The sequence below is a fragment of the Mastacembelus armatus genome, chromosome 7 (genome assembly GCF_900324485.2).
Source record: "Mastacembelus armatus chromosome 7, fMasArm1.2, whole genome shotgun sequence".
Lineage (NCBI taxonomy): Eukaryota > Metazoa > Chordata > Actinopteri > Synbranchiformes > Mastacembelidae > Mastacembelus > Mastacembelus armatus.
The window spans coordinates 21,402,076-21,424,358 of record NC_046639.1 but is presented as its reverse complement, the minus strand read 5'-3'; the positions used below and the strand labels follow the sequence as shown (position 1 = coordinate 21,424,358).

The 22,283-nt window shown below is 37.8% G+C and overlaps 1 protein-coding gene across 3 annotated transcripts in view; it reads right to left on the bottom strand.

Annotated features, from left to right (window-relative positions):
* The window catches only part of LOC113145582 (copine-9-like), a 50,207-nt gene that overhangs the window by 6,000 nt on the left and 21,924 nt on the right, over positions 1-22,283 (bottom strand). For all 3 annotated transcript variants that reach the window (XM_026332460.1, XM_026332462.1, XM_026332461.1), the window contains 10 exons: positions 9,903-9,966; positions 8,434-8,537; positions 7,343-7,447; positions 6,280-6,321; positions 5,932-6,007; positions 4,123-4,176; positions 3,762-3,823; positions 3,282-3,328; positions 1,621-1,802; positions 266-393 (listed from right to left, as the gene is read on the bottom strand). In XM_026332460.1, the coding sequence (XP_026188245.1) occupies positions 266-393; positions 1,621-1,802; positions 3,282-3,328; positions 3,762-3,823; positions 4,123-4,176; positions 5,932-6,007; positions 6,280-6,321; positions 7,343-7,447; positions 8,434-8,537; positions 9,903-9,966 (864 nt within the window). The remainder of the gene's footprint in view (positions 1-265; positions 394-1,620; positions 1,803-3,281; positions 3,329-3,761; positions 3,824-4,122; positions 4,177-5,931; positions 6,008-6,279; positions 6,322-7,342; positions 7,448-8,433; positions 8,538-9,902; positions 9,967-22,283) is intronic.

The window sequence follows — 22,283 nt, the reverse complement described above, 5'->3', positions numbered from 1 at the left end:
AGGAGTACTAGTGACTGGTTTTAGTTTTGATTTTTTATCATATTGTTTACTTTCTACTATAAAGCAGGAGAGCTCTCTTGTTTCTGTCTGGTGAAAAATCAGCCATGAGTCATGCTCCTTAAAAGGCTTTAATCACGGCCTATAAATACAAAACTAAACAAAAATCCATGGAGCAGCCCATTCTAAATTTAGCCTCCATTTGAAAGGTTTGCTTGTATTCTCACTCTGCTCTTACTCTACCATGTACAAACTCTTCAAAACGTACTTTGCCACTTTGTTGATAACAGGTGCAAAGTTAGTGGGTCCATACAGCTGCACCGTCCTCAGGCTCTGGAAATATGCCTCCAAGACCCCTTCTATTCCAACACAGTTTGGATTATCACTGTCACCGCCCTGCAACAGATAGCATACAGCATACTCTTCACAAATCTAATGTAAAACCAGTACAAGAAACTGGTTTATTATTCTCTGTTTATTCACAAAGATGATTTTTTTTAAACAAACACTTCAAATGATGAAAGCACTTGCAAAGACAAGGTAATACACAATGTAATTTAAAATTTCATTCACTTATTTTTCCAAAGTGAACAAGGAATATTTCTAAAACATATAATTATTACTGTAAATGATTTCATAGCTGTGCTCTGCTACTATTTGAGCAACTTTATTTCCAGGAAACTCAAGAAGCCTCTCCCAAATAAATTTCCCTCTTTTCTGTCATAGTTTACCATAAGTAACTATCTAATTAAATTTACTGGGTGCATTTTTGTTTAACCACAGTCGTGAATGAGGGTCTTTGGAGAACAATATCAGTTTCTCTTACAATTGGCAGGTTCAGGCAACTACAGTAAGTTACAGACTCTCCAAGAAATTTCAAGACTGCTCACATAGTGTGAGCAGCACTCAGAGTGATTTCAAGCTAGATTAAGATTCACTCCAATGATTTAAAACAAAATTTCCAAGTTTGGGGATTTAAAGTTTGGAAATTTTAAAATCGAGGAATCAGAGGCCAAACTATTGATTTCTAGGGACTTTTAGTGCCTTTTAAATCCCATAATACAATTTACACCCTGCCTTCACCTTTTAAACTTCATGCCCTCAGCTAGTAAAGCAGGTTTTCTGTGAAGAATTTGACATCCTCAAGCCGAAGGTGAGATGACCATGAAACCATTATTAGGGGAAAAGGAAGGAGGCAACAGAGTGCTGGGTTTAAAAATGCTGAAAAGGTCTTTTGGCAAATGTATTATAAGGCAGGAAATACCCTTAAGTGTGTCCTTAATTATGGCACTGGATGTTCTAGTGGATTCAAACTAGTATTTGTAATGATGATTACTACTATTTGCTTCCTATTTATTATTATTACCAATTCTCTAAATTAGGCAGAAAAGGTGGTAACAAGTAGAGCTTTAGCTGCATTTCAGCTGAGCATCCAGTGGTTTCAGACTGGTTTCCCTCATCGCTCATAGGGGCAGAAGAAAGAAGTGAATATGATGCTTGAGAATCCAAGTGTGAGCCAGATGAGTAAACTTCTCAACTTGTGCGACCAGCTGTTGCAGCACCACGCCCTCCTATGGGTGAACTGTGTGTGTGTGTGTGTGTGTGTGTGTGTGTGTGTCTTACCAGTGGAAAGGCGTGGGAGATTTTCCCATCAGGGGGCAGCTTAGCTCCAAATCCATAGGCAGGAAAGAGCTTGTCACTGTCATAGTCCTGAATAATCTCACCCACTGCTTTCAGGGCCATGGCATATGCATTCATCTGGTAGGGACTCATATAGTGGAGGGAGGTGGGCTGGGATGGGTTACCTTAGAAGATGCACACACAACACAATGAAAAAAATAATAGCGTTTCAGCCTCCCTCTCTTTGTCTGGTTTTCACCTGTAAAAGATTAAAAACAGGAGATGATTGATGCCTAGTAAATATCATCTTCTTAATCTTTCAAAGAGGTTACCCAAAAGTAGTGGGTAGCATTTTAGATAGCAATGCAAAAGAGATGAATGTGAAGAGCAGCTTTATGATTTGCGGCTACAACAGTAAATTTCAAAATTGCAGGGAAAAAAGAAGGGACTTTTTTATATCTCAAAAATCAAAGTGTGAACAGGATTATTATGTGTGTTATCAGTTTATACAATTTTGGTAAAATAAACAACTCTACAATAATATTTTGAGATGTAGAATTACTGTACACATGTAAACATCTGTATTCCAGCTCTGTCTTCTCCCCTTGAGATGAGTTGGTCTGAAATCTCTCCTCCATTATAAAACCAGTGCCCTGCTTTTAATGGGATGAAAAGAGGGACATGATTTGATTAAATATGACAGATGCCTGCTCTCAATGTATTCACCATAATCCCATCTAGCTTCCAACTATGCTGCAGGTGTACAACACACCCGTGGCCATGAAAATACCAAACACTGTGTCCTGTGCACCTTGCACAGTTGACTGCACTTTTATCTCTGAGGAAATAAGACCCACAACAAGATAGCGATGTCCCCACTACCACATGCACAGGTATACCTGCCATGAAAAATGAAGAATGGTCATGTTACATTACAGAGGGGGATAAAGACAAGTGCCTTTCATACTCTAAAAACATTCTTACATGTCTGCAATAATATTCAATACAATAGCTCACTTTTGTTTTATATGACTGAGAACTAAAGATTTTGCCAATATTAGCTATATTTTCCTCCCCTTATGCAGGTTATCATGCTCATATTATGTTAAAACAGTTTTAGTGCTAACATTGATCTCCTGGTAACACTAACGGTAAAGTTGGGTGATCGCCAGTCAATAGTCACTAGTCATCCATAACATGAATGTCTGTACAATAATTGCCCAGATATTTTAGTGGTTGACCGACTCACAGACAAACACTTGCTGTCCTTAAAGCCATTACCCTGGTTTGGCCAAAAAAAAAGACAATTTGTGCCTTTTACACTCACATTTTAGGACTATTTCTTTCTCACATTTGAATAGTGAATGAACATATACAACTGAACATATAACCGGTCAAAACTATTCCTTTAACATTTCTTATGTAAGATAATCTATTCATTGCTGGCAATGCACATGGATGTACTGCAAATTGCAAACCCTTGCATCATTTTGAACATAATGTTGAAAGGGTTGTGGGATCACATCTGGTCTATAGGAGGTTTGTGATGCAGTAGCTAGAAGGCAGTGAAATATTATAGACTAATGCATACATCCACACCCCAATAAAAGAAAATATGGGAAACTGAAAAGCATATATCTAAAGCACACTAGACATTGACCTACCATTGGATGCTGTAAAATCTATTGCCACTGTGAAGTTCAGTTGGGTCCTATGACAAATGGAAATAAAAGATTAAGGAAAAAAAACAAAACAAAGAACATCAGGCCTCAATATATGTCATATCAACTCGAACACACTCCAACAAACTGCAAAACAATCACTTTACTGCTTGATTGGCTAATTGGTATGGTGATATAATATTCCCTTCACCATCTTGAAGATCTAATTAGGTAAGACACACAGAACCAGTAATTAAAAATGAGTGAATAAATTAGGTATTTGAAATTTTGCCTTATCAATGCAAGCTTCCCAAAAGTTTGCTGATTCAGAGTCAATATAAATTCTGATGATGCTCACAAAAGAGCTTTTGTGAAATTCCATCTAGTATCTTCAGGTAACTACACACACAAACTCACAAAGGAACAAACAAAAGTGGTGGCTATTGAAACCCACTATGAGAAGAAGATTATTATTCCACTCACCCTCCTCGGATGAAATCCACAAAGGTATACTCGGACTCCACTTTGAAGGACAGCAGAGTTACCTGGAAAAGACGCACACACACATGCACGCACGCACGCACACGCTCTCTCTCACGCACACACACACACACACACACACACACAAGAGTGGATGCACAGTGATAAACAGAGGAGGAGGATGGAGAAGGGACCAGGGCCAGGTAAACAGGAAGGCAAAATAACAAACAGGTGGACAGTGAAAGAGTCAGTGAGACAGAAGCAGATGCAAGAGGTGATGAAACCTTTTTTAAATATATAAAAATTATGAAAAACTAATATAAAGGGAATTACATGCAGATATGGGTGAAGCAGGTGTACTCACAGTTCCAGAATTGATGTATTTCTTCTTTTTGCCTTTTTTCTTGGGATTTAAAACCTGTCGGTGAAGGGGAAAAGTAAGTCAGTGATGTGGAGGGTCCTTGTAAAACCACTTTATATCCTGGAATGATGTTTAATAATGAACATGAATAATTCAACAGACACCTGATAATACTTGCAGATCATGATCTGAAACTGATATTATGTTTAACTGTGTGTATATAGAAAGCAGAGAAGATAAAAATGCACCGTGAGAAGAGATTCAAATATCCATCCTTTCCTTTACATCCATCATTACAGATCTGATTAGTAAACTCCGCTTTCAAATGCCTATTAGAAACGATTATGCTGTAGTCGTATCATTGATTTGTTGTGGAGCAAAGTATGGATTTGTTGACTAGGCTTTATTAAGATGCTTGTGTTATGTTAGTATTTTGACAGGTTAATAGCCAATGGCAAATAGTGATTTTTACTGTCTTTTTGCAGCATAAATAGTTCTTAATAGTTATTGATTTGGCTTGGACAATCTCATTTTAATTACTTTTACCCAAAGCATTACATTTGCATTTAGCACTTACAGCCCTTTCAAGTTTTTCACAGTCATTGGCCATTAGTCAGTGCCAATATTGGCAAGCTAGACTAACTAATTAACTAGATTCCACTTGGTAAGTGAGAGAGTTAAACTTGCTGGGCAGCTCTCTCTTTTTGTGGAGTGCATATGGACGAGCACAATGAGTCCTTCCAAATGTTGAACTTTGTTAAAGGGACAGACAACGCAAATCCCTAACAGGGTGATAAGTAATGCTATGTATAGCTACAGGAACATGATTAATGTACAAGAATGCTGATTACCATAGTGAAAGACCTCATGAGTAAATAAAACACCTGGAATACAGACTATAGCCATAAGTCTTAAAGGAATTATGTATTGGCACACAGATGACCATTTAACACAAATAGGCCCTTTATGTGGTCAGACAGCAAAAAAGCAAATCAAATAAAATCAATCAAATTTAATGTTAATGTTGTATGACTGGAAAAAAGGTGAAAAAGGACATCTTGTTCTTAAAGGCTCCCAAGGTGAAAAATACAACACCCAAGATGCATTGCACTCTCCATCCTAATGACACATCCATTTATGCTTAATGTGAGCTTCTGAGAGGAATTGTAATCAGCATCCACTAGATTTTCTTTTTAAAAGGCGTTGCTGGTTATTGATGAAGGTTTTAGTCATCATGATGTCCAGGTTGGAGGGCCACTAGAATTTCTGGATTGCTTTTGGAAGAGTTTACAAAGCACTCTTCAAATAGATAATCCAGAGAAAAGTTTCATGTTATTCAGTGATACCCCACATTTGAACTACAGCAACATGGTTGCTGTAAAAAACAAAAAAAACCCAACAAAAATCTTCCTTTAACAAACCTATGGCTACAGTATCATGATAGTTTCTATTCTCTGACAATAAAGGGAGAAGTCAAATTTTAGCTGACTGTTATTTCCTTCCAGAGAGGCCAGTTTGCAGCATTTGCTAAACCATTCCATTAGCTGTGGGTTACATCATTTTTGTTGTGTCATGTGTACATCTATAGCTTATTTACTTTGAGAGCACCGATTTGTACCACCTACTGTATCACCTATATTTAATGACTTCAGTGTAGAGGGTTGTATAAGCTTTGCGCGGGCTGCAGAGTTTTCTACTTTGTGAAGCAGCCAACTGAAGTTTAAATACCCAAATCACCTAAACTGGAGTTGCAAGGTCTTCATATGACGAAAGAGTTAAGAAATAACAAACCACCCCCATGTCATGTCTCACCTCATAGACATTGAACTGGTTCTGCCCCCGAGACAGCTCTCTGTAGCTGGTAGTGAACTCACCGATGAAGTCGTGGCTGCAGACAAACAACACCCACACAGACAGGCGAGCATGTACACAGATTTTAACATCTAAGATAAATTGTCATGTCTTTGTCTATCTACATCTTTTTCTCCTTCTGTTCCTGTCAATCTTCCCTCTGTCTGATCACTCTCCTCACTGCATCAGATTTAGAGCACAATTTGCCAAAACTCTTTACCCATACAATATACACAAAACATTTAATTTGCTTCAGTAAAATAAAACATCAATGTGAATCATAATGGTTTGATGAATTGGTGCTTTTACCTTCCATCTCGATCCCAGTCATAGACATCTACCTTCACAGTCCTGAAATGAACAAAGACTATCTGAAGATATACTCTTTAAAAGATCATCTAGCATCAGTAAAATGTAATCCATTTTCACTCACATTACACAAGGAACCAAACAATTACACATTCAATAGTGTCACCCTGAAGAGAATCATTAGCTAAGTGGTCATTATGTAAACTCCTAAGTCCTGTCTGTGCTCAGACTGATATCCAGCCAGTCATAATTTCATATCTAGGAGAGAAAATGAAAAAAGCTTTTAAGAATTCATTAAGTACCATGAATATGTAATTCCATCTATAGGTAAGGAGTCTGATATATATCTGTATATAAATTGTTAGGCTGTTACATGAATGAGGCAATCTGTGAAAAGTCATATAAAGTAACACATTTCTAATGTACAGTACACAATGCCACTACTGGTGAGAAGTTGCAGATTCCTCTTTGTGAAGGTATACATTTTCACCCCAAACTATACCTGTGAATTTCACTGCTGTACAGTTTCTGCAGTTTGTGCTTATTTCCCACAAACAGCCCATTCACAATAGTAATTGTACAGATATTAAAACTCACTAGAAAATAAGTTCTTCAACATTCAGATAATAATTCTCCACAACCTATAAAATGTCACAGGGAAAGGTAAAGGATAATAATTCCTATCACTGCAGGAGAGGCAGTATATGCGCTTTGGTTACGCAGTACTCTAAACAGTATGTATATGACCATTACAGCCACTCAGCACACCTTTGAATTTATAAGACAGTGCTGTGGAGAATACTGAGTCAGTCTCAATAACACCAGTGCTGGTCCCTGGAAACCATGACCGACTGCTGGCATTATTCTGACCGACCCAGCAACAGGTGGTGTCATCCACGTAAGAGTCTGCCCTTAACAAGTGAGCTTTCCCAGGACACAGGAATTTGTGCTGCCTATGTAAACATTCATGAACATCAGGTGGCCTGTTGACATCCATCCAGTTTTTATTATAAGGTAATTGTATTGTTAATGAAATAACTCAGGAAAAACAGTGTTTTCTCACCTGTCATAGTCACCATTACAGAGAGCTCTAACAGGGATGGTGAAGGGCTGCCACACTGGATTCAGTGTATTCTTAATCACCTCTGTCTTATGGCAGATGGTGAACCTGCCAGCAAAATAGCAGACATAAGGCCACTAAAGCAGAGTACCTGTGAAGATAATCCCACATCACTTATCACAGCTTTGTCTGAAACACTACAAAAATGCTTTGCAGGTTGTTGTTTCTTTTTATCTGCTCAAGTATGTCTGGGGGACATGGCAAAATTGCAGATGGAGTTTTATTTTTGTAAACATCTCTCAAAGGCAGAACAGTGGAAGGAAGTAAAAATGTTTAAAGCTTGAAAAGCTTGCCATTTAAGAGAAACAGATGTGACAATCACCATTATTTTCATGGATATACAGAAAGTATTCAGATTCCTTCACTTTTTAAACACTTTATTGTGTTGAACAATTTAATACTGAATGGATGAAATTATATTTTTGCCCATTGTGTGTAGGTGTCACCTCTAAAATTCAATTCAACACCTTCAAACTTTTCTTTGTCCAATAAAATGTCTATAATTGATTTTAAGTATTAGTAATCTTCCTTTATTTGTGCTTGTTTTCAAAATTAAAATTGTTCCATTGTTCCCTGCTACCTGGTATACTTTTATTACATGTATGTTTAGCTGCCCACAGAATACACAGAATATACATAATAATACTATGGCGGAATTTTGTACTTTATTTTCTAACAGCACTTATATATACATGCACTTTTTATATGCTGTTAGAAAATGCATTTGGCCGGAACACATTTTTTAGACAACTGAAGTTTGTGTAAGCAAGAGGATGAGGTCTGCATTAAAATGAAACTGAAATGAAAATTCTGAAGTGTCTATAAAAATTATTTAAAAAGTGACTGACATTACTGCAGGCATCCATATCAAATAATGCAGTAAAATCTGTTCAAAGCACATTATCTGTTTATATGCAAATAAGGTATTTGTTTATATCCGTGCTTGATATATTGCTATATACTGCTCACAGGTGTAAGAGTGGGTGATAAAAGACAGTTGAACATTTGAATCCACCCTGAACACTCAGACTCACGTTCCATCCTCGTTACTCCGGTAGAAAACCAGGAATGGATCCGATTTACCAAAAAAGTCTTTCTTATCCAGCTTGTTGGCACACAACTGCATGGTGACAATATCCTGAGGGAAGTGACAAGTCGCAATATAATTATTCTGACGCAACTTGTTTTCTTCTCATTTTCAACTCATTTCTTGAGATAGACGGCACAGGTCTTAGTGGGACATGAACACAACAAATTTGAAACCAAGACTCCCTGTGAATGCAAAGTACTGTAATTAGAAGTGTAAAAATGCATACATAATCACGATGCTAATGTGGATCTCAATCCCAAACTCCAGTAGCTGGAATGGCTTAATAATCATTGCATACGTAGATAACTGTGATTGAAACACACTTTACTTTATTAGAGGGGGAAACAGATTTTATTATGGGATGTGTGTAATATAGTCAGGCAGAGGGGATAGCTTCATACATATGTATGGATGGTTACAGCAAGTTAATGAGGAGCTGTGACATTCCTGTTTCTGATGGATGGATGGATGGATGGATGGATAGATAGATAACGAGGCTTTTTGCCTTCAGTAGGAAGGCATCATTGTAAATCTAAGGTATCGACTGACAGAGGTTGTCAGCGTCCACACACTCACACATACACTCCGCCACACAAACATAATACACTTATCAAACTTTCTGAGGAGCTTTCAGATCTTGTCAGGAGCAAAGCTCCCAAAGTAATGATGGTAAACATATCCAAGATAAGCCTGTTCACATAATGGTCTCTAGAGCAGGCAGACACAAACACACACACACACACACACACACACACACACACACACACACACACACACACACACACACACACACACACACACACACACACACACACAGTTATGCCTCACTATAGTTGTGAGACCTAATGCATTCCATAACCCCTAACCCTAAGCATCTCAACTACATGCCTAACCCTAACCCTAACCCTAACCTAAACCTAACTAAGGTTAAGGTTAAAGGACTGCTCAAAATCCTTACAAAGCTAACATGTTTACACAACAGTCACAAAAAAATCAGTATCTGCCTGGTTGGAATTAAACTACTACTGTGACAGAGGAATAGCACAGCTCAAAAAGTTAAATCTCTTAATCCATAACAAAAAATCATCTGGACAATTCATTTCAAACTAACTCAGAGAACAGATAAACCTGAGAGTGAGGCTTCCTGATGAAGTAATTTCCAGATTTCTAGCAGATTTGTTACATTTCAGGTTTGTGTTTTTGAAAGCTTGGTTTATCATTAAATATCTTCAGTGGATTTGCCTGTGTGGATGTGTGACAATGGTACGGGCAGTGGTTGTGTGTGTGTTGGGGGGAGTATATGAAGACAGTCTCAGGGCAGATAAAATATGCAGACATTATGATAATATTTCAGCAAGACTTCATTTTATGTGTGTGTGTGTGTGTGTGTGTGTGTGTGGTGTGTGTACTGACCCTGCAGTTAGTGAGCTCCTCTGCAGTTAAGATAATGACACCACACTTCTTCCCTGGGATCCCACTGAGAGTGAAAGGAGACAGAGTGAGAGCCAGAGACAAAGATTGAGACAGACATTAATTGCAATGTGACATAAATAATACAATTTCCAAGCAGATGCCATTCACAGCTGTAAGCTGTTACTGTGATAGGTGAGAGCCCAGCATGCAGAATGCCATATTTACAAGAAAATGCTTGTTTCATTTCAGTGTAATTTCTGAAAATGGGATCTTTTGGGACAAATAATTATAGGACATCTTTGCCTTGAAGAAACAAAATTCCATGCACCTGAATCAGGCACCTAAGTCCTCTTGCGTCAAGGTTGATTTAGGACACACAATGGCTCATGTGCTATTTTTACAAGAGATTTCAATATATTCTTAATATAGATATTCTTAATCTGCTACATTTTCATGAACATTATCCACCTTTGCTTCTAGTTTTTTTTGGAATCGTGAGGTTCAATCTGCATTCTGCTATAGGTAAGAGGCAGGGTATATCCTGAACAGATCACCAGACTATCACAGAGCTGACATATAGATACAGACAAACACTCGCACTCTCATTCAATCTACAGGAATCTCAGAGTCACCAGTTAACTTAACCCCAAACTGCATGTCTTTGGACTGTGGGAGGTAACTGGAGTACACTGGAGGATACCAGCACAGACAAGTAAAACATGAAAACATGCAAATCTGGGACCTTCTTGCTGTGATAGTAGCTATTAAGCATGTAAGCATAGATAATACTAAAACCTCACAACTGTCCTCACTTTCATGGCACATTCACTACTCAAGGAAGAGTAAACTATATGCTGCATTAAAACTACTCCAATAGGTGCAATTCACTCAGAACCCAGGACATTTAACAGAGGAAATATAACTTATGACTGCCCACCTCTGAACACAAGTCTCAATCAAAGAGAAACAATGTTGTCCTCTAGCAGGAATGTGACTGAAACACTGGTAGTGGTCACTAATATAGAGGGAACCATTAAGTGCCTGAATATTGTTTCTGCTTGAGGTCAAGTGGACAAAAATGCTAAAGGCGTAATTTTAACCAGAAACAAATGTCGCTTTTAGCAATACTGATACAAAATAAAAACTGTAATCTGAATTTAACAATTTAGAACAACATTTTATCATTATTAGAGTATATAATTTTGTGCATGTGCAAATATCCAAGGTTGGGATGAAGGTTAATCTACATCATTCATACAACCCATTCATTACAGACTATTCTTTTCCTTTGTTTCTCTACCAATTCAATTCCTGTAAAACTGACTGGGGTGAAAGAACAGGTTACTGAATGGTCATAAAAGAGAGCAAACTCAATCAGTCAGTAAAAAGGACAACAGGAAAAGATTGGAAGTGTGAGAAGAAAAAATGAAGGGTAACTTTGGGACAGTCAGGACACAAATGGGCCAAGCTTGACTGCTGCGTCATATTTCCCTGAATCACAAGCTGAAGTTAAAAGAGATGGGGGAGGAGAAGAGCAGGTAAAAGAAGGAATGATGCATAAAGATGAAAAAAGAGGAATGTTGTAAGATGAGAGAAGGAAAAGAGAGGAAAGACAGTTTGAGTCATGAGTAATGTTGGATTGTATTCAATAGTTAAGTGCATATTATTTAAACTTCATATAATAGATGCACTGGAATAAAAGTAGAAACATAAAACATAACTGCATCAGAAAATAAGTGGTGCAGTGAAGTAAAAGCTGTCCACAGCTAGGACTGAAGACTGGAACACTTGATAAGCATTAGACAGTAAACAGAGATTAGATTATACCTCTGTATAAAGTTATAAATATAACAGACTGTGTCACATGGCCTCTGGAACAGGTTTGTTGCCTCCGGCTACATTCATCTTCCTCTCAGTTGTGACTAATTCTTTTTTGTCTCTGTGTTAGGTGATGATCAATGCATAACTCCAAGCAGGCTGTTATCTGCTTTTCACTCAAAATGGCTTTAATCTAGTCACTCCAACATAAATACTTGATTAATGGAGAGCAACCAAGATTGTTGCCCCTCTGGCAAGTTCTTCCATCTCTCCAGAGGACTTCCGAGGTTATGTTGTTTTTGGTCACTTTCTTGGCAAAGTCCTTCTCCAGTTACTCAGCTTGGCTGGACCATGAACTCTGTCTCCAATTCATAATGTTTCATAATTATTCTGGCCATCATATTCCTGGAAACACTCCCAGATTCAGAAATGGTTTTATAGTCCTTTTGCTCTGATCATTTTCTGTCTTGACATCCAGTGTGAATTATTACATATGCAGACCAATCACATAGTCCAACCAAATTCAATTTTCCTAACTGTTCTAGACACATCCCAAGGAGAATTAAAGCAACAGGCTGCAATTGAATAGCATTTAGAAGGTCTGTATGCCTTTTTAAATATGAGGGGAAACCATGTTGTATAGACTCATCTGCAAATTAGCCATTTAAAATTTAATCTACAACAGAATAAAGTGTAAAAGACAATTAAGGGGGGTAAATTCTCTCTCTCGCTCTCTCTCACACACACACACAAATATATGCACCATATAAAAACTAAGTTACCTCCTTATTTCCTAATATATTGTGCATTCCTAAAATTATGTGTTTGTACATAGTAAGTATATTTCTTGATACCCAGTATGTACTGAACAACTGCACTGTGATTTGCAGAATCCAATCTAAAGCCTTATTTAAGTCCTTGTTTCCTGTCCCTGCTTCAGTAGATGAGAAATGGCTAATTCTGTAGTTAGTCCTCATGTAGACAGTTGATTGGAGAACCTTCGTTATTAACTAAGTATTTCCACAGATGGTACAGCACTGATTATTATCTGTGTATTGCAGTAGTGCAGCCTATTGGCCTATTTTCTTTCAGTCAAGTACTGATGTCAGTAGATAGTTAATGTTAATGAAAATTTCCCTCCACACTGAAGGAACAAAGCCAAACTAGGACCATTTGACAGCTTTTGAAATGTGTATTAAGAGACAGCTCTAGTGACGCTGAGTCACACTGTATGGCACGGGCACAATATGTTTGGGCCTTGATACCAGGAATCCCCTTCAAAGTTTCTTCCTTCTTAAACACACATACACACAAAATGCATAAACATATTTCTGTGAATTATACATGTTTGCAGTATTTGTGCCTGCAACACAGTCAACAGCATAATAAAAAACATTGCTGAATGCATCAGTGTTGCTTTGTAGTTCAGGACAGCTTGATTTGAAAAACCCTGATTAAATAAGTCTTCATCTTTTGCAACTTTCATTAAACAATTTTAATATTTTATAGCTGCCCCTTTTTGTGCCTGTTTGGGGAGTGATTTTCCTACATTATCTGCTGTCTTGTGCCGCATCCAAATCCAACAAGGAGCCAGAGGGAAAGCCAGGAGGCAGTGCTGCCATCCACTGACCCTGCATATTTTAGCTATGTCCCAGTTCAGTGTCAGAATAAAGCAGCATGAAGAACAACAGGCCTATCAAAAGATGTCTGACACAGACATATTCAGCTTTGAGACTGAAGAAGATAATACAAGAAACTAAGAGAAGATGGGGGAAAAAAAGGAAAAGAGAATGACCAAGTATGGGAAAACAAATACATAGAGGAAAGTGGTTGAGCAAGAAGAAAGAATAATGAAAAGAAAGTAAAATCCAGTGAGAGTTTGTGTTGTGTTGCTGCTCTCTCTCCTCCATTACCTAGTTTTAAAGTCAATGAATCCGCTCGCTCATGGTGCCCACCAGCTGTTGCAGGCAGCTACAGTAAGAGAATTATTTATGAATTTATCTACACCGTGTGTCCAACTGCAGACCCACCAGCAGGCCTGCCGGATACAAGAACTGCCAGGACTCTGGAGTATCCGTCTGAGCGCTGAGTGCTCACTGACTGCAGAATAATGACATGCTGTTTTTCTGCTAGCTTTTAAAATTATTTAGCCTTTTCTGTTTCTCATTTGAGATCCATTTTAGGCCCCAGAGACTTGTTAGAGCTCTGTTTTGAAGATGGTGTTTGTTGTACATTGCTGTAAATCTGAAATATATGTGCTCAAATTAACAACACCCAAGTTCATTTTATTGATATGGATTTTGCAAAATCTTCCATTGTACTGAGACTGTACTGTACTGAGACCAAATACCATGAAAGTGAGAAAGCTGTGAGCTATTTCTTAAGTTGCCCTGTGCTGTTAATGAAACAATGTGAAGCACAGTCTCTTGACACAGCACTGGTTAACCTTGAGGTTGCAGCTGTCATTCGAAAAGTTCAGACTGTCACATGTGGATGAGAATCTACCAGACAGTTTCTCAAGCTCAGACCCAGCTCCCTGACAATATCCATCAGGGAAGGCTCAGTGTGTAACTTTTTCATTTTGAAAAATAATACAGGACATGATCTCACTGATGAACTCATCCTGATCAGAAATGATTTTTGCTGTTCGTTTGAGGATACAAGTATCGCAGTATTAAGAATCTTGCAAGCAGTTTCAAAAACATCTCTTCTGTGCAGTAAACACAGAAGAACACTAGAAAGCCTTGTGCTGTCTACTTCATCACAACTGTACTTTACACTGACACTGTGCTTTACACAGACATTGCTTCATTATCCCTTCACTGTTGATGTGTGATGCGTGCTGTTTGTGCAAATCAGATATGACTATCATTTTTGCTACCGTTTTCTGTATGGAATGGAGAAAATGTCACATTTAAGCACGTAATATTAGTTTTCTTAATTTTCGTAAATTCAATTAAATTTGTAAATTAAAATTAAAATTATAAATTAAATTTGGAATTTGTTCTTTAAAGTTCAGCCCTCTATCCTGACTAAAATATCACTTCAATCTAATGATCTTTTATTACACAATGTTGTTGCAACTGTTAATTTTGTGTTAATATAATCGCTATATTTGAATTATGCAGACAACAAAAACCTAATGAAGAAAATTTCATCACTGAAACACAGCCATCTGTTCTAATTGTTGAATGCTGCTATTATTAGTATTGGTATTAGTAGTAGCTAGCATTAATAGGTAATTTAGTACAAGTACTTGGAGTACCACTAGAGTGTCTGGACCATGACTAATTTTAATATTAAAATATTATATCTTACTATTGAGGTTGTACCAAAAGATCACATAAGAAGTGCAGCTCATATTTTTTCCAATCACTCTACTCCACATTGGTGCTGTGTCTATCCCCTAATCACCAGCCATTTCAAATGCATTGCAGTCAGTAAGTTAAACTCCCTCTTTCTCTGTGGTTACTCCAACATCAGTTAACCTGTGTCTGTTACCTGCTTTTTCCAAGGCCACTAAGAACCAAATTAAAAAACGTATAAATACTTTCCCCATAATACTATTATGCCCCATGCTCCCCATCCACAGCCCAAGACCTTAATGGTTCCCAGTGGAACAAACATGTTTACTCCTAAACCTTCCTGACCTTCAAATCCCTCATCAATATCCATGTTTATTAGGTTTAGTTTTCTCTCTCAATGACTTTGTTAGGACACTGCTACATGTCTTTGCCTGTTTCCTTAATCTCTATCACATGAAAACCTAAAATATTCAAAATGGAAAAAAAAAACAAAAACATATAATCCTAAATGAATCATCTGAAAGTGTGAATTGATCAACATGTTTTTAAGTTCTTTTTGCAAAACCGGCCTCATCACTCAGTTGCTATGATCTTATACTCTATTTTCTTACTGGAATCTCTGCTCTTGTTGTAACAAGTTCTGCTGCTAACAGATTAGAGGTGTTGTCTGTGTCTGTGATTGTTGCAGAAAAACACTGTCACATAATTTGCCAAAATGCTCAATGTTGGCAAGCATGAAACTAGCTCAAATCTAATTTCCGCTTGCTCAAACAGAGCCAATTGTAAACATATCTTTGGTTTACAAGATAAAGTAACAGCTAATGCTTGCCAATTGGAGGACGCGCAGTTGTGAATCTGTGCTGATTCATCTGTTGTGAGGGACATTTTTACAATGGGTGACTGGTACTGATAAAACAGCTTGCTTTTGTATACATTTACATTTTTGTTCCTATTTGAACATGCATCAAGAGTTCAGAATAGTATGTAGCGTACACTATGTGAAAAACATAGCATTGAAGTCTAGCAATTTCACCTGGGCAAACATAACTATACATTTTAATCACAGGTACAACAGTAAAAAGATTAAATGTCACATATTTGATTTTCAGGCTGGTAAGCTTTTGAGCACAAGAGCAGCAGCAGAAGGGCTTTGTCTGTGTGCCTGTCAGAACAGTCCAGATGAGGCTCTGAACCACCACACCATATGGCAGGTGACGGCTCTGCAGGACACGGACCACAGGGGACAATGAGTGTGTGTGAAGGGAGAGAGAGAGAGATTGTGTTGGTGTTTTGTTGTTCAGATTAAAAACTAACTACACTACCCTGACATAAAAACACTGTCACTTCAATGAATATCTGCTAATGCTAATGCCAAATGCCAACTGCTAAATCATCTAAATCAAACATGCATTAAATGTTAATTAGAAAACATGGTAATCATGACAGTTAGGGATCATCAGGTTTGCAGATAGTTTCAAGCAAGCAGGGCTATTTAAAAAGCAGCATGACACTCAATTTAAGCTCGAACAAATGCCCTTCAAATTCAGAAAATGCAATCAAACCCCACCACAAACACACACGCATTTCAAAAGCTAAATATAACATCTGCGCACCATCTGTCACCAAGAATCAACCATAGTTACATATGTAAATTTTGCCTTAACCTCTAGACCGGATGTTAACAGCACATGATTCACTTTTACCAATGCTGAAGCATATTTTTAACAGAGGCTGCACAGAGTAGACTCTGTACCTTCACTAACAGCAAAGACTGACGCTCAGGGTTAGCTTAACATTAGCTCAGAGAGGGTGGGTGCACGGGTGTGGGTAGTTTCGAGTGCCTAGTGATACAAATACATAGAATTACTGGATTTTCTCTAGAAAAAGGAAAATAATTAGAGTTTTAATGAAAACAGGGAAACAAAGTGACCATAAATCTAATACATTTAGTCAGAAAGTGGACTTATTAAGTTGATGTTTCTACAATAATCTAAACACTCAACATGGGTTCTGAGGGCATATGCCCTTGTCACCTCTCCTGATTGTTTGTGATGCCCATAAGCACCACCTGAATACCAAGGCGCAGCCAGGGATTGTTTGGTGTCAGTGGAGAGTAATCTCTGCCATGTGTGTCTGATGCTCTAATTTTAGATTTGTTTGGCATCAAATACTTGTGGCTGAAGGCCAGAGTATACTCAAGACAAATTCTTATGAGGTGCTGTGCGAGCATATCCAAAGGCAAACTATTACAGTTGTTCTGAATAAGAAATTTCATTGGAGATTATCTTAGTTTGTCTGAGAAGTTTTAGTTTTTTACCATTGTTTCTAGTATTTTTTAGATTGTAAGTCCTGGAAAAAGATCTTTGCCTGTGGCCAGAATTAATTAGTTGTACTAGTGTTAGTGATCACCGTTGTCACCACATAAGCAACATGAATAAGATACAGTTGCCACTGACAGCTTTAGGAGTAAACAAGATTGATATATCCTTTATAACAATCATCTCATTTTTAATTACAAGTAGCATATTTTCTGGCCAAAGGAGAAACGGTTATGGTCAAAATAACCAAGAATGGACAGGAATGTATATTTTTGACAAACATATCTGACAAATTCATAATATAAATATGCAATAAATTTTTGACCTGTTGATGGTGCTAAGGGGCTAATTGTATTTTTCATCCTTAGATGAACATGAATGGCTATACTATATTCTATGGCAATATATCAACAAACATTTTGTGTCAGCATAATGGTGGTGCAAACTACACGAAAATTTGATGAGTCCTAGGGGTTTATCTTTTTGGCACCATGAATATTTGAACAATATTTCATTACAATCCATTCAACAGCAGATTTTTACATCTGGACCATGGACCAACTGTCTGACAGACCAACATTACATCAACAGCATGACTAAAAATCAATCTGTCATTGAGTTGCACCATTGCCCACAGTTGCCTCATACACCCAGAGATTTTAACGGAATATGGCAAAATTTTATATATCACCCAAACTTGTAATACAATGAAGCAATTGCCCTAACAGTAACAATAAAGTAATTTGACCAAAGAAAATCTGTGAACTTGGAACTTGCTAAATTCAGCAGAAGTCACTATCTTACAGTGTTTTTCCAAGCGGTCTATCTGCATTTTAATGTGGTGCAACAGGACAAGACAATATGTACAGATTCCTCCTCCACCCCAGCAGTTCAGACACAAGTAACTAACACTGGCTGCAATCTGCTACCTCTTATAGAGCAGAATGACAATTTATTTTGCAGAAAGTTTGTGCTACTGTCTGTCTGCAGTGGTCTATATGAAATCAGCCAGAGCAGAATGTATCCCACCAAGCGCCCCCAATTACACGCAATGACCTCTGACACACTGCACCAACAGACTGGCCAATATCTCCCTGCAAATTCTAGACACGTAGAATTTCATGACACAGGCTGGTTTGCGGCCATAAAGCCAGCAGCATAACCATCCCCATGGACAACTTATTTAATCCAGTATCCACCTCATCAATCTACATCTGGGTGACTGGTGGCGTGTGGGATTGTTAATAGATTGGCCTCATTTCTTCAGATTACATTTACAAATGGGCGATTTGTCTGATTTTTGCTTTCTTGCCATCTGAAGTGGTGATGATATGGTGACGTTTCCAAGTTTTAGTTCCTGATTGGTACTGATTGGTTCTGCTTCCCACAGTACTATTCAAATGTCTTAGGCATTAAAAATACACAGGGGATACTTTAAGTATAAATTACATGAATAATAATTATTATTTCATTCATCAATTAATTTCACACAAAGTGCTGGAAAAGGGACAAAACCCATATCTAATCAGTGTTTGCAGCACTCCCCTTTGCCCTTAAACCAGTTTCTCTCATGTGATCCCAGACTGACTCCACAATGCTGAAATCAGCGCTCTAACCATCTGATGCAGGACTACTGTTCTTCTTGACTCTTAAAATTGTTCTTCATGAATTCCAAAGGGTTCCTTATGAGCTTGTTGTCCTGCACAATGAACCTGGGATCAATCAGACACCTGATGGTGTGTGATAAGAACCTAAAACATCTAAAGTGCCTAAAACATCTGCACAGTACTGTATTTACAGACAGTGTATCACAGATTATGTTGCTCTGGACAAACCTCAGGTCCAGCTTAAAAATAACTCTGGTATGCAGTGGAGCTGTATGGGTGTCCACATTATACATCCCGCCCAACTTCCCCTTTTTCAAAAGGGTGTCTTTTGGATTATTGTTATACTTTTACCGCCTCGGCTAATAGCCTCCCTCGGTTACCATAGTAACACACAGGTAAGTGGAAAGGAGTGTTTAGCTCGCCACACAGCATGAAGCCCGTTTCTAAAACTGTTGACCTATAAAAACGTACACCCACCAACATGAGGAGGCTACCAAAACCATATATGTTTTAGACTGTGTTAGATGACAATGAATGCAGAAGGAAAAAAAAAAAAAAAATCAATAAATGATGTACTCTTAGATGTTTTTATATATCATACGTTGTCTTAGTGCAAGCTTTTTTATTGTGTGTTGTCTATATGTGCAGTCTTCCATTTTTTCCAAGAGTGTAGAGTATTCTGAAATAACACACATATAGAAAAGACTCTGGAAACACAAGTCTCTCTTTCTGTCTCTCCTAAGAAACTTCCCTGCATCACACCCAAAGCTTTAACCCAATTCATCATATACTCTTTTGTTTTGTTATTATGTTTGTTTCTTTGTGGTGAATTACATTCCCTTTCCACCTCTCTCTCCTTCCTCTCTTCCTGGTCTGCTGAGTTGTCACTTGCTCTTCACACACCTCCCTTTCTCTCTTCCTTTTACCTCCATTTCTCCCTTCAACCTACCTTGTTTCTACCCCTGGGCTTTGCTTTGTATGATATATCAGAGGTTCCAGACAGCTGTCTATTCCCTGCAGGCAATCATCAGAGACACTGACCATATGGGAGGAATATTGATTGTGCTCTCTTATTGTTTTGTTCTGTTTTTCACTGTCAGCCTTTTCTTGAAACACTGGTATAGCTGTTTCTTTTGGTTCCACTATTTTTCTTCTTGCTAAATCTTGCAGGACGTCAAGAGCCAAACTGATCGGTCTGTGGTGGAAAAGAGAGGGTGTTGGAGGGGAAGTAGGTATTTTTGTGACAACTGTATGGACACGAGGTGTATCGAGAGATCATTAGGGAACAATGTGACAGTTACATAGCCCTGCTGTGTTACTTGACTTGTTTGGGGATGCTTTTTAAAACTAAAAACATTTGTCTTTAAGGGAATTGAGGTCACCAGGTATTTTTGTCTCACATATTTTATTACATTTTTCTATGCATACAGAAGAACAACTGGGATAAAAGTAAAAAAAAGCATTTTTTGCAGGAATTATGGGAAATAAAATATCAGCCTAACACATGCCATTTTACATTTCTGTACTGAATATGTCACACTGTATTAATCTTCCTTTCTTTCTGAAGCAGTGATATGATTTTAAAGCTGCACTTTACTGGCTTTTTAAATAATAAATCAAGTGATTTGCCCAACACAGGGATAGAGCAGGGGGTGTGTGTGAACATTGCCCAACTCTGCAGCTGCCCTCAGCTCTAAACCCACTGTATGCTTCCTGCTCAGCACCATAGAGCAAACATAGACAGCAAGTACCTGACTAACATATGTGACTATTTAGCAGCAGAGGAGGGTGAGACCATAATAAAGCCAAAAAGAGAATACTAAAATTACATTTATTAGTTGGGCAAAACACAGCCGCAAATGCTAATGTTATTTTACATCTGCTGGTTATGCAAACCTGCAACGACTATATGAAGTAAAATGTACATAAGATAAGTTGATAATAAATAAATAAGCTTTATTAATCCCAGCAGCGGGGAAATTCACTTGTTATGACAGCTCACAGAGATGACATACATACACTTATTAATACTGCTGTAATGCTCTGTTACATGAAAGAGTTATTTTTTCACAGTGAGCTACTCTACTTTTCTTGATGTTGATTTTTGATACCGTCAGACTGGGGTACTCTTTACAGTTTTCTTGAACTTTAACTTTTTTCTTTTGACCATTGAAAGAAGCAACAGAGGCTCCACAGAGTTTGGTCTCTACCTTCACTGACAGCAAAGATTGACATTCAGGGCTTAACGTTATCTCAGAGAGGGTGGGTGCACGGGTGTGTGTAGTTTCAAGGGTCCTGTGATACATGGTACAGTTTTGATTTTAGCAGTAGTGTGGGGGGTCAAGCAAATAGAATTAATGGATTTTCTCTAGGAAAAAGATAATAACTTCAGTTTTAATAAAAATAGAAATACAGTGACCATGTAATCAATCATATATTTTAGCTCTGTAACTAAGCAATCGAGATCATTTAATTTGACTGTACTGTGTTCTGTGAGCCAGTACAGGGCTCATTAGATGGATGGACCAGGCTGTTATCTGCACAGTGCTGGAAAATCCCCTTATGGATGTCTTTAAACTGTATTGTCTTCCATTAATCACAGAATGAGTGATTATAAAAATCTTTCAGACAAGGGTCTTATTGTATGTAACCTTTCATTAATTTCCATATCATTTCTCTACTCGTGGTGATTACATTAATGAATAATGTGAAAAGATGATTTAACCACTTGGAACTTATAGCAGGTTTGTGTTGAGTGTGAGTAATTGTCATGGTCTTTCAAAGCCCAATTAATTAAAAAAAATGGTACAAAAAAAAAAAATCTATAAAAGTTTTCTGAGGATTTGTATACACATTCTGACAGAATTTTCAGAGTGAAAAGAAATAATACACAACAGCTTTAGTCATGAATTGTGTAAGAATTATGGCTAAATTTTATATAATCACATAATTTTCATATCAGGTTTTATGGCCGTTTCTGTATTTTTCTGTGTTTTCAGGCTTTGGTAAAGCATTCCAGTCACTTTACATCCTAAAGATGCCAAAATATAATGTGCTATCTTATGCCCCCCCTCCGCCCAGGTCAATGGCATTTGTGCTGACAGCGAACCATAGCCAGATGATTGTTTGGTCTGTCTGAGAATGATAAGCTTGCTAAAACATGTCAATAGTGCTGCTGGCAGGGGAAAACTGCAGGGGGCATAAACTGGACTCAGTCCCACTGGACTCATCCCCAAGTCTGGCAAGTCAGTGATTCATACACTGTACTACCATTTCAGAACAAAGCTTTACAAACCCAGACAGACATATGATTTACAGACTGGAGTTTTCATT